Source organism: Leopardus geoffroyi, chromosome C3 (genome assembly GCF_018350155.1).
Source record: "Leopardus geoffroyi isolate Oge1 chromosome C3, O.geoffroyi_Oge1_pat1.0, whole genome shotgun sequence".
In the NCBI taxonomy this organism is placed as follows: domain Eukaryota; kingdom Metazoa; phylum Chordata; class Mammalia; order Carnivora; family Felidae; genus Leopardus; species Leopardus geoffroyi.
In genome coordinates, this window is record NC_059338.1 from 54,729,544 (window position 1) to 54,742,258 (window position 12,715).

Consider the following 12,715-nt stretch of genomic DNA (forward strand, 5'->3'; position numbering starts at 1 on the left):
ATGTGACTTCAAAAGTTCCTATAAAGATACAGTAATAGTTAACAGTCTGGTATCAGGATAAAGACAGATGAACAGAACAAAATAAAGGAATAAAGGAATATTCATGTTTTTCCATCCCCATCCCCACCAAAAAATAACTTTGATCCTTACTTTGCAACACGTAAAAATTAAAATCAATCATAAACCTAATGTAAAACAAAAGCTATAAAACTTTTAGAAGAAAAGAGAGGAAAAAAATCTTTATGACTCTGGGTTAAGGTAAGATTTTATAGAGCAAAGACAAAATGGGTAAATAGGCTTCAACAAATTAAAAACTTCTGCTCTTCAAAAGATACTTTTAAGAGAAATGACAAATAATGAACTGAGAGAAAATATTTGCAAAGCATATCTCTAATAAAGGACTTGTATTCAAAATACGTAAGTAACTCAAACTTCAATGAAAAAAAACCGCTAAAGGAGGAAATTTGTATGGAACCACCATTGTAATGTGTCAGGAACTGAGAGTAAGGTGCTACTAAATTCTGAAACCTCAGGCCTCCTCACCTCGTCTCATCATCCCCTAATCCAGGATAAACTTTAGAAAAGTATAGTGTTTCTTCATTGTAGTAACACACTGTAAAAACATTTAATAAACATCTGAATACTGCAATACTGAAACTGTTTCCTTAAAATCAACATGACATGGCAATGGCCACTATTCTATGGCATCAATGCATAGCTCCAGGCAAGAGATAGAGAAAAAAAGAAATGAAAAGATATGAGGATTAAAAAGAAGCAACACAGCTGTTCTCATCTGCAATCAGTCAGACTGTGTAGAAAACCACAGAAGATTTGAGTTTAACAAAGTCCACTGCACTTCTACCACATACACACACACAAATTTTGAAATGTAATAGGAACAATGCTTAAGAAAATTCTCTCTATAGGAGAGAGATGCAGATGCTAATAGCTAGGTAATTTCCCAAACATGCCATCCTCTAACAGGCTTAAGGGGAAGAAATGAACACCTATCAGGGTGAAGAAATGAACAAATACTACTTATTCTTCTTACCAGCAAGGATCTACAGAATTCAGAAGAAATTTATATAAAAAGTAAATAAGGCTTGAAGATGACCAACCTGCTCCTCTGCTATTCTCGAAGTATTCTGAAGTTTTACTATTGTTTTATTGAAAGCCTTCTGCATTTCTTCCATTTGTTTTCGGTACCTGTGGAGTAAGAAATGATTTAAATTAGCTTTAATTTCTTATTAATTTATTACTGCAAACACACTTCTGATTTCAATATTTGAGATAAATCTACTTTTTTGAAAATGACTTTGTTGAGGCCTGGAACACTTAAAAAAGTAAAATAAAGAAGCTCCTTGAGCTATTTGCTACCTTAACATCAATTCTATGCATCTCACTGCTATCCAAGATTAGTCACGTTTTTGTTCAATTAATTTATGACAAAGGAACGAAGAATATACCATGGGGAAAGAACAGTCTCTTCAATAAATGGTGTTGGGAAAACTGGACACCCACAGGCAAAGGAATGAAAGTGGACCGCACTCTTACACCATCTACAAAAACTAACTCAAATGGATTAAAGACTTGAATGTAAGACCTGAGATCATAAAACTCAGAAGAAAACACAGGTGGTAAGCTCCCTGACACTGATCTTGGTGATGGTTTTTCAGCTTTGACAACAAAAACAAAGACAACAAAAGCAAAAATAAACACGTGGAGTCCACATCAAACTAAAAAGCTTCTGCACAGCAAAAAACCCCATCAACAAAATGAAAAGGCAACCTGCCAAGTGGGATAAAACATTTGGAAATAATGTATCTGATTAGGGGTTAATATCCAAAATACATAAAGAACTTCTACCACTCAATAGCAAAAAATTAAACAACCCAATTAAAACACTGGCAGAGGATCTGAATAGGCCTTTTTCCAAAGAAGAAATACAGGTGGACAACAAGTACATGAAAAGATGCTCAAAATCACTAATCATCATGGAAATACAAATCAAAATCACAATGAGAGATCACCTCATATCTATCAGTATGGCTATTACCAAAAATATAAGAAATAACATGTGCTAGTGAGGATGTAGAGAAAAGGGAACCCCTGTGCACAGTTGGTGGAAATGTAAATTGGTACAGCCACTCCAGAAAACAGTAGGGAGGTTCCTCAGAAATTAAAAACAGAACTACTATATGATCCAGTAGCTCCACTTCTGAGTATTTATCTGAAGAAAATGAAAAACACTAACCTGAAAAGATATCTGCACTCCCATGTTCACTGCAGCATTATGGACAATAGCCAAGACATGGAAGCAACTTAAGTGTTCACCAAAGGATAAATGGATAAAGTAAATGTGGTATCTGTATACAATGTATTTTTCAGCCATAAAAAAAGGAAATCTTGCCACTTGCACAAATGCAAGGATGGAACTTGACGGCATTGTGCTAAGTGAAATGAATCAGAAGAAGAATATTGTATGATCTCACTTATATGTGTAATCTAATAATAACAGTACCCTCAAACACATAGATACAAGAGAACAAACTGGTGGCTGCCAGAGGTAGGAGATGGGGGATGGGAGAAATGGATAAAGTGGGTCAAAAGGTACAAATTTCCAGTTATAAAATAAGTAATAGGGATGTAATGTACAGCATGATGACTACAGTTAATAATACTCTACCATATATCTGAAAGTTGCTAAGAACAGATCTTAAAAGCCCTTATCACAAAGAAAGAAAATCTTGTAACTATGTAGTAAGTGAACGGTAACTAGACTTAATGTGTGATCATTTCACAATATATACAACATTAAAACATTACATTGTATACCTGAAATTAATGTTAATTATATCTCAATTAAAAACAAAAAAATTATTAGTAATTTCTGTGGTTCCCTTAAGGCAGCTGATGAGTCAGGGAGAAGCAGGTTTGAGGTACCTACCTATGTGGGCATGCATGCACATGCACAAACAATTTGCCAATTAATTGTATATATGGATTAGGAGGAAACCCATTGGGACAGAATGATGACCTTAGTGACATCTCATTAGAGGCATCTTGATTTAAAAGGAGTAGGGAAAGGTGGTGTTTCAGATACTCTGGACATTTATTGCCTAGGTGTTTATAAAATGTTGGAAAAGAAGTCCTGAGAAAACCAGACACTTAAGGGATAAAAAAGAGCAAACAAGTACAGGGAAAAAGGAGAACTATGACTGGGGCTCTAATCACTGCATAAGCACACTGGCACTTATGAGCACAAGAGCATAAATTATCACAACTAGAACTAAGATTCTAAGACATGAAAGACTGCAAATGTTGCCTAATCATCCAGTTCAGTCCACTTTAGTCTTCACTTATTTAAACTCTTAATTGATATCGTATCTAGTTTCACTAAGAACTGCAACATCCATAGTTTATATAGGTATTACATATACAGTATAGATACACATGTTATATAATACTATAATGTCCCCATGAGTACTGTGGGAACCAAACAGTAAAAGTGGCTGAAGTTAAACAACAGAAGAAAGGAGAAACTGATTAAATTCAAACTTGTTGTCACCCTAATATATAGATAGATAGATATAGATGATATAGATATAGATATAGATATTATATCACTTAGTACTTCTAAAAATCAATTCTTTAAGTCCTTGATCAATATCCAAATAACTTTCTTTCTCCAGCTAAAATGGCACTGACTACTATCATATCATGAGATAATTAATCCTCTCCTCCTCTAGTCACAGATCATAGTATGCCTCTTACCTCACAGTGCAAAGTGGACTGTGCTAATTATGATAAAGCTTACCTTTGGCTAAGCTCCTCCAGATAGCGACCACTGAGAGACATGTTAACTTCTAAGGCTTTTATACGATTATTAAGTCTCATAAATACTGACTCCTTTTGGTTTGATCCATGTACAAGATTTCCATTAGTGTATCCTAGATCTGTGGAATTTTGCAGTTCAGCATAAAAGTCTGTAGCTGTCCTCTGTAACCCTCTTAAAAGGGCATCTTCCGGAGATTGTTCTTCCTCTTTCACTTCAGGTAATGAAGAAGAATCCGTAACAGGAGTCAAAATTTGCTTTGGTGTGTCAGCTATGTTCATTTTGGCTTCCCCATCTTCACCGTCTGGCATAGTAGCAGTGTTTACAGGTGGCACTATTGTTTCAGATAGCTTTGTGATAATGTGCATGGAGTTTATATCTTCTTTTACAATATTATCCATTACTTCATTAAGTTTATTTGTTTCATAGATCACAGTTGGCTTCTCTATAGAACTAAAACTCTCAGACTTTTTTTCTGTTTTATTAACAAGCTCAACAGAACTCTCCAGGGGGATCACTTGAGATGGTGTAGGTCCTGTCTCAAATTTAATAGGCTCAGATACTTCTATTTTAGATAATGAATTGATTTCTGGAGTAACATCTAAGAGAAGAGATTGAGAAAGAGTTTGAGGATGGCTTGGTTCAAGTTCAATTGCATCTGCACTGTGATTAATCAAATCACCTTTGTGCGTACTACTTAAGTCACCTGGAACAATAGTTTCAGCTTCCTTTTCATTATTCTTGCTGTCCATTTCTCCACTTGGAGGTGGCAAGACTAAAACATCCACTGATTCTGCAGGTAGCGGTAAGGGTTGAGCTGACACAAGATGATCTTTTTCTTTCTTTACAGCAGTTCTGCTACGTTGTCGATAAAGAGCAACTCTAACTGAACACCATTTATATATATATTCAGAAAAACTAGAAATACAACAAATTGTAGATAGTTCACTGCAAAATATTTGTGTCTCTGACTCAAACCAGGGTGATGATTCATCCTCCTGTTCACCACTACCCAGAAGGGTCACTGTAGATGGACTTGCTTCTTCTTCTTCCTCTTGAACTAGCTGTACAATGGGACTCTCTTTTGGAGTCTCTGGTGATGATAGCTCTGTATCGTGTATGTGTCCTTCAGTGGTTACAAACCTAGAAATATGTGTCATAATTACACATCACTTTAATTAGAAATCTAAAGTTAAAATTGCGTTAAAAAAATCAATGTTTCATTCATAAAATAAAAGGAAGGCTGAAAATACAGAAGAAACCGAAAACTTTTTTGGATGAATTTTTCCCTACAAATCATTTTCATTATAAAAAGAAGTATTACTCACAAATGGTGACAGAAAGGCCATTCATTTATCAGAGATCAGCCAGATGACTGAAATGACCATATTTACTAAATGAAACTTACTTTTTAAAAATATCTATTTAAGAATTGCTTGTACGTGGATTCTAGAACTAGAATCCAAGGTTCTAAATACTTATGAACACACTTTGTGTTTAGGTATCATACTTTTGAAAGGTAGCTAGATTTCTCAAAGAAAATTTTTCTGTGGATGATTAGGGGATTTCTAAGGTAGCATTACACACACACACACACACACACACACACACACACGCACACACATGATTATCTGCATCCCTCCCTCCCCAACTCCCCAAAATGATCTTAATATCATCTGGGCTAATTATCTATTACTTAAAGGCAAATACTTAATCACTCTAATGAAAATCCTTGCTAATAATAATAGTGCCCCATCTGTAACTCAATCCCATCTCTAAGCCCTAGCGTATGTATGTAAGGCAGGGGAGTGTGTGGGGTGGAACGGGTGGGAACAGTGTTGTAAATTATCTCTGTGGTTCATTTCAGAAAAAAAATAATGAATTTCCAGGTGTAGCCCTTACAGCACAAAAGGTACAATCTTTTTTTCAAATAACGCAATTTGAATACCAAAAGAAACATTTTCATATACAATTTTCCTACTTTGAAAAATTACTAAGAATGCCAGGAAATGTTTTTGAATAGACTAATATCACAATAGCAAAGGTAGGAATGAAACAGTACCTAAAAAGCTAGATTTTCATCTTGTTGACAGTCAAACAGTAAATTAGATTATGTTCCTTTAAATAGACGATATATAGATATATAATCTCTAAACATCTTCTACTGCTTACTATGTACCATATAAATTATGACAGTGAAAATGAGCAGAATCTGAAGAAGGGGAGGGAGAAAACTAAAGTGAATTAATTTGGTACAAATTAAATTATATACCATCTGTACATGCTCTAATCGGAGCTATACTTTAAAAAACTCAAACCTGGAAAAAGAAAATCAGTCATCTTTTCATAGTAACTCAACAATGACACCCTATCATGGATTCTTTCATTTTCATTTATTTTCTTCAAAGAAATTGCCATATAATCATCAAAAAGAATTTAAAACAAATGAAACATTTAAAAGCAAATAGATTTTATACAAAAAAAAAATCTATTAAAATCAAACTCTAATATAGAAAAGTAAAAACTACTACATTAGTGTGATGTGGTATCTTTCAACATTCATGTGTGTGTGTGTGTGTGTCTGTGTGTGTGTGTGTGTGCATATATAAAATGAAATCGGTTTCATTTAGTTTTGAAAAATAAAGACATACTATATGTTATTAACTGAAGAAGCCTAGTTACAAAATTGGAACTAGCAATCACAGTAGATTTCTTAGTATCTTCTAGGAATCGATGACAAGTAATGCTATATTTTCTCTAGTCATCCAATAAATAAATATCTTTAGTCTCTTTCAGAATGAACACAGGATACAAATTTGTCACTGTGCCCTTCAAAGCACAAAAAATCTCATTTCTGTATCAGTATGGTATTTAGGAATTACAGCTCAAACCATACCCACTGCAGGTTTCATTACATAATTCCTGTTCAAAAATCTTATCCCGTTAAGCAGAGTTCTGAGAGAGTACATCTACTGAAATATACAAAATTTACAGAAACAATGCCCAATTATCCAGTCATTATGAGCCTATCTGTTATAGATAAGAAGTAGAGGTGGCAAAAACCCTTAATCATCTTTGGTAGAAAAGACTAAAAAAATGAGGATATTTTATGTTAACTACATGACAGATATTCCTGCCCAAGGTGCCCCACTGCAACCTGGGGAAAGACCTCTATCAAATTCAATTTAAGAAACTAAACACTCTTAAGAGTTTGCTGTGTGACAAACACGTAATTTAAGAATCACGCTCTAGGTATTTCAGGGTACCCTTTATAGCTTTCTAGGCACAACACATATACTTAATCAATGTTTTTAAATTTGAACTTAATAAAAGCAAGCTTTTAAAATTTGTCCTCAAACCTATACCTGTAGAATTAGGCCAATTACTTGTAATAAGGAAAAGATTTAGTGTTGTGAATAATAAAAGTAATACATAATTTCAAAACAACAAACATGTGGTCTGGAGTCAAGTGCATTCCTAGTACCCAAAAGGCAACTCACCGATATTTTAAGTGGTTGTGGAATGCCTGCCCTCTGATTCAGAGCTTTCTATAGATTATCATTTCACACACAAATCCAAAGTATCTTTCTATGTATACTTAGCTCTCCATTTTAACAGAACTCTAATATCACAATAGAACTTACTCAGGTGATGGAACAGGAGTTGAAACAGGAGCTAAGTCGGGCATTTTAGGTGCAGCTGTGGCAGTGGCATTCTCAGATATACTTTTATTTCCTATTTTAAGAAAGATACCCACGTTGAGTTTAAAAAAGCTATATCATGAAGATATTTCACTATAACAAGTAAAGAACTTTAGTTTCCGGGGAAGAAAAAAAAAAAAGTCAAACAGGTTTGCTACTGCAGACTTTATTTTCTTCCATCAAAGTTCTTTTAGAAAGAAATGATCATACAAAGTCAGAGCTACAAATAATGCATATTCTTTCTCAACTTCTCAGATAATTAATGCAAGTCAAATGACTATTAATTTCATGTAATCTCATATGATTAACATGACTTCTAGACACCTAAAGGAGTTACGAAAGAGAATGAAAAGAAACGTATGGGTCATTTTAAGTTTGCACTTGGAACTAAGTATTTTCTAAGAGCAAAAAAAAAGCAAGATGGTTTCTCCTTGTTACTGACATTCTTACTTGGCATTCTGTAGGGGAAAAAAAATCACGTTCTAAATTGGGTAGTTGTTTGATAAATAAAAGAAAAGCATGCATGAAGTACCACTGGGGCATCAAAACCTCAGGAAAGAAATAAGGGATAAAATTATTACTTCTACAGCAGGGAAGAGTCAAAAAACAAATTCATGAATTTCATATAGACAGGAGGATCCTTATTGTAAGAATTTGTGAAACTCATATAAACAATGAATAACAGAAGACTGGTAAGTTCCTTTGCATCATCTCTTTATTTCTAAATGAAAAATCACACTGCTTGGCTTATTAACTAATTTTCGTAACGAGAATGACCCCCTGAGTATCAGAGATTTAAAAGACCCATAAAATGATGAGGTACCTTCTGTCAGGTCTTCAGTTTTTGCTCCCAGAATATTAGCAGCAATATTCACCATATTTAGAATGGCATCTAAAACAAAATTCAATCAGAAAAAATACCAATACACCTAAATATTCTTATAAAGCTTAATATCAGATAGTCAAAAAACCATTTATAATGGTCTTTTTGCATTTTCTGGACTAATTACCTTTTTGTCCAGCTTACTATATAAGTCCAATATAGGACACAAATTTCAGCCAGAAAGTATAAATCTGAATTTTTATGTTCAGAAACTTAATTATACTTTTTTGGTAAAGCTTCCCCGAAACTTCTGCCAAAACACTATCTTTAGCATATTACAAAATTCAAGTAAAATTCAACATACAGCCTGGATTTGGACAGGGAAAAAAATGTGACAACCAAAATTAATATTGTACAGAAAAACTTACTTTTTTAAAGGCTTTACAGTTTAGAACAAAAACAAAAAAAAAAAAGCGTGAAGAAGCAGTTTCCCTCAACAGGTGATTTTTACAGGTATAAATAAACAACATGGGAAGATTATTATCTGAAGGACAGCAGAAAAATTTGATTTTCAACTATGAACATATCTATTGATAATATGGTTAAATCCCAACATGACTGCATTGAAACAAGTGTCTTTGATAACTTTTAATAATGTTTAATAAACAATAAATGGTACCAATTCTTTTGTGAATTGGGTGGGTATGGGAATTGGCAGGTGAAGTCAAAGTCACAACACCTTTAGTATTATACATAAAGCAATCTGCATACCTGCCAATTCTGCCTCTCTTTCTAAAGAGGATATTTGGATGATGAGTAAAGTGGTACAAACCTTAGTACCAGAATAAGCAGCCAAAGGTACAGGTGTACCACAAAATACCTAACTCCATAAAAAGCTGGTGCTGAGAACAGGTGGCTTCCTTCTATGATGTAATTTTAAGGAACATTAACTTCCAATACCAATCTAATCTTGGATATTCCACTAGAAGTTAATTCACCAGTATCAGGTATTTCTCCTATTAAAATATTAAGATCTGCAAGGGCTACATATTAAGACTCATCAGTTATTTCTGCCTTGGTTTCCTTTCCTAAGAGATCCAAAGGGTTTTCATCACACTTTCAGCGAAAACCACAGATGTAAGCAGGAAAGGCTGTAAGGGAGGAAAGCTGGCACACTATCTAGAAAGTTGAGAAGAAGCCAAGCACTGTCATCTGGAGCTGATCCTATGTAGATATATGTTTTAAGGCAGGAGAAAGTAGTAGGAAATTTCAGACAGTTTGAAAAGTGATGACTAGTAGACAGTCATAAATTTTGAACTTTACATAATTATGGTTCTATATATGAAAGACAATAAAGGAGTGGTACTTTGTTTCCAATCATTAGTATAACACACAAAAGCTTTGTACTTGCTTTATAAATGTCTAGGATTATAGGTTGCCCTTGGCCTTCAACCTGACAAATTGGTAAACAAAGAAGCAGGGTTGATTCTTAGGCTAACGCATGGGAAAAAACAGGAATGAAAAAACCGTATTTCCTCACAAACGAAGGTAAAGTAGCAATGGAAATTCTGTTATTTCCCATAAACCCACTTTTAACATCAACCAATATTCCAACAGTAGAAAAGATTTGCAAATCATATATCTGATTAGGGGTTAATATTCAAAATACGTAAAGAACTATCGCTCAACAGCAAAAATTAAAAATCCAATTAAAATGCTGGCAGAGGATTTGAAATAGGCCTTTTTCCAAAGAAAACCTACAGATGGCCAACAGACCACATGAAGACGTGCAACATCACTGATCATCAGGGAAATACAAATCAAAACCGCAATGAGATATCCCCTCACACCTGTCAGAATGGCTAAAATCAACACAAGAAACAATACGTATTGGTGAGGATGTGGAGAAAGGGGAACCCTCTTGCAAACTGGTGGGAAAACAAACTGGTGCAGCTACTCAGGAAAACAATATGGAGGTTCCTCAAAAAGCTAAAAATAGAAATACCCTATGGTCCAGTAATCACACTATTGGGTATTTACCCTCAAAATACAAAAATACTACATCAAGGAGATACATGCACCCCAATGTTTGTAACAGCATTGTCTATAGTAGCCAAATTATGGAAACAGCCCAAGTGTCGATCGACTGATGAATGGATAAAGATGAAGTACACACACACACACACACACACACACACACACACACACACACTGGAACACTACTCACCCATAAAAAAGAATGAAATCTTGCCATTTGCAACAACATGGATGGAGCTACAAAGTATTATGCTAAGCGAAAAAAAGTCAAAGACAAATACCATATGATTTCACTCATATGTGGAATTTAAGAAACAAATGAGCAAAGGGGGAAAAAAAAGAGAGAGGGAAGCAAACCAAGAAAGAGACTCTTAACTATAAAGAACAAACTGATGGTAACCAGAGGGGAGGTGCATGGGGGGGATGGGTAAAATAGGTGACGGGGATTAGGTACACTTGTTGTAATGAGCACCAGGTGTTGTATGGGAGTACTGAATCACTATATTGTACACCTGAAACTAATTACACTGTATAGTAACTGGAATTTAAATAAAAACTTAAAAAAAAAAGCACCCAGGAATGGAAACACCACATTTCCTCACAAACCAAGATAAAGGAGCAATGGAAACTCTTGTTATTTCCTCATAAACCCACTTTTAATATCAACCAATATTGCAATAGTATCTGATCTTCTACTTGGTCTGCCAGCCAAAGTTCAGTTAAAACTGACTGCTTCACACGTTCCAAATTTTGGAGTCAAATCTATACTCTAAAATCAATCTTAACTCAGATACAAAATTTTGGGGCACTGAAATTTGGGGGCATTTATTGTTACAGAATTCATTAACAAAAGCAAAATTTGGCAAATTTCTACATTCTCAGCCCATCCAATCCATTAGAAATAATTTTGCTACATTCACAGAACACTGCCAAATGTAGTCTTACTTCGTCTTTTTTTTTTTTTTTTAATTTTTTTTTTCCCAATGTTTATTTATTTTGGGGACAGAGAGAGACAGAGCATGAACGGGGGAGGGGCAGAGAGAGAGGGAGACACAGAATCGGAAACAGGCTCCAGACTCTGAGCCATCAGCCCAGAGCCTGACGCGGGGCTCGAACTCCCGGACCGCGAGATCGTGACCTGGCTGAAGTCGCTTAACCGACTGCGCCACCCAGGCGCCCCTTACTTTGTCTTTTGAGAGAAAGCAGCTTTGTGAATATTCAATTCTGACCACTCCCAATTTGTATCCAAACACGTGACAGCTTGTCACAATGATCATCTGACCACTAAAAATCCTTCAGAATAGGCTAAAGTAATAATTTGGAATACAGTACCAAACTAGATACCTGTCCTTAATTTCTCCCAGATTAGCCAACTCCTTTATCTTTGAGCTGGGCACTACTCATCCAATCTCATTCCCTCAGGAATGAAATTCTCCCAGGGATCATCAACATGTTATCCTTAGTCTCCAGCACACTCTGGCTCTTTTGGATGCAGGAAACAAACTACCTATGATACCACATAACAAGACAAATCAACAAAATAACTATTTCCTCCCATGTGAATTCAGATACCTCTGCTGCATGTCCACCTTCGTTCTCTCTTCTCTTGCTAGGTCCTTAAAATATATACATTCATAAAAATACTTTGATGTAAAAGAAACCAAAAACTGTATACTATCTTAAACATACACACAGAAACCTGGCCTTTAAGTGGTTCTAACAAAATGCAGACCGTATTTAGGAGTAAAGGCAGACTTGCAAGAATATTAAAGTAGAGAGTGGTCTGGAAAATCCATGTGACAAAATACAAAAAAAGCAGAGTAATGTGAAGAATTTTTGTTGATGTAAAATATTTAAATGCTCTGGTTCAAAAATGTAAATAAAAGAATCAGGCAGAAGAGCTGCCTAGCCAGCATATACACAAAATCAAGAATGTTGCTCTAACATAGTAGTTTCTCCCTTTTTGGCAATTAAGAAAATTATATCAAGAATGTCCAAATATATGGCATGTATGTTCTTTGATAACCAAGTCCTAATAGAAGCAATGTACTCTGGTGACATTTCCTGTAACTACTAACTAACTGTTCAATACCAAAAGGAAAAAGGAGTTTCTATTAAGATTAAAGCCACAGAATTCTGTTTTGGAGACGCTATGTAAATATAAAAAGTAAGTCAGGTTCAAAATTGGCCAACTTCAAGCTAATTCACAACATGTGATGAGAACAGTTAAATTCAGATATTCTAGTGCCAGAGACTAGCTCTTTGGCCTGATTCCATTCTGTTATTTACTCCTTAAATGTTATACCACCTTGGAGGTAG

At 34.9% G+C, this 12,715-nt stretch overlaps 1 protein-coding gene across 10 annotated transcripts in view; it reads right to left on the minus strand.

The window, feature by feature from the left end:
• Positions 1 to 12,715, minus strand: part of SUCO (SUN domain containing ossification factor) — a 92,954-nt gene that overhangs the window by 23,239 nt on the left and 57,000 nt on the right. For all 10 annotated transcript variants that reach the window (XR_006705902.1, XR_006705903.1, XM_045452899.1 and 7 more), the window contains 4 exons: positions 8,360 to 8,428; positions 7,480 to 7,570; positions 3,818 to 4,978; positions 1,119 to 1,206 (listed from right to left, as the gene is read on the minus strand). Coding sequence is in view for 8 of the 10 variants with exons in the window: in XM_045452899.1 (XP_045308855.1) it covers positions 1,119 to 1,206; positions 3,818 to 4,978; positions 7,480 to 7,570; positions 8,360 to 8,428 (1,409 nt within the window). In the remaining 2 variants the exon portion in view is untranslated. The remainder of the gene's footprint in view (positions 1 to 1,118; positions 1,207 to 3,817; positions 4,979 to 7,479; positions 7,571 to 8,359; positions 8,429 to 12,715) is intronic.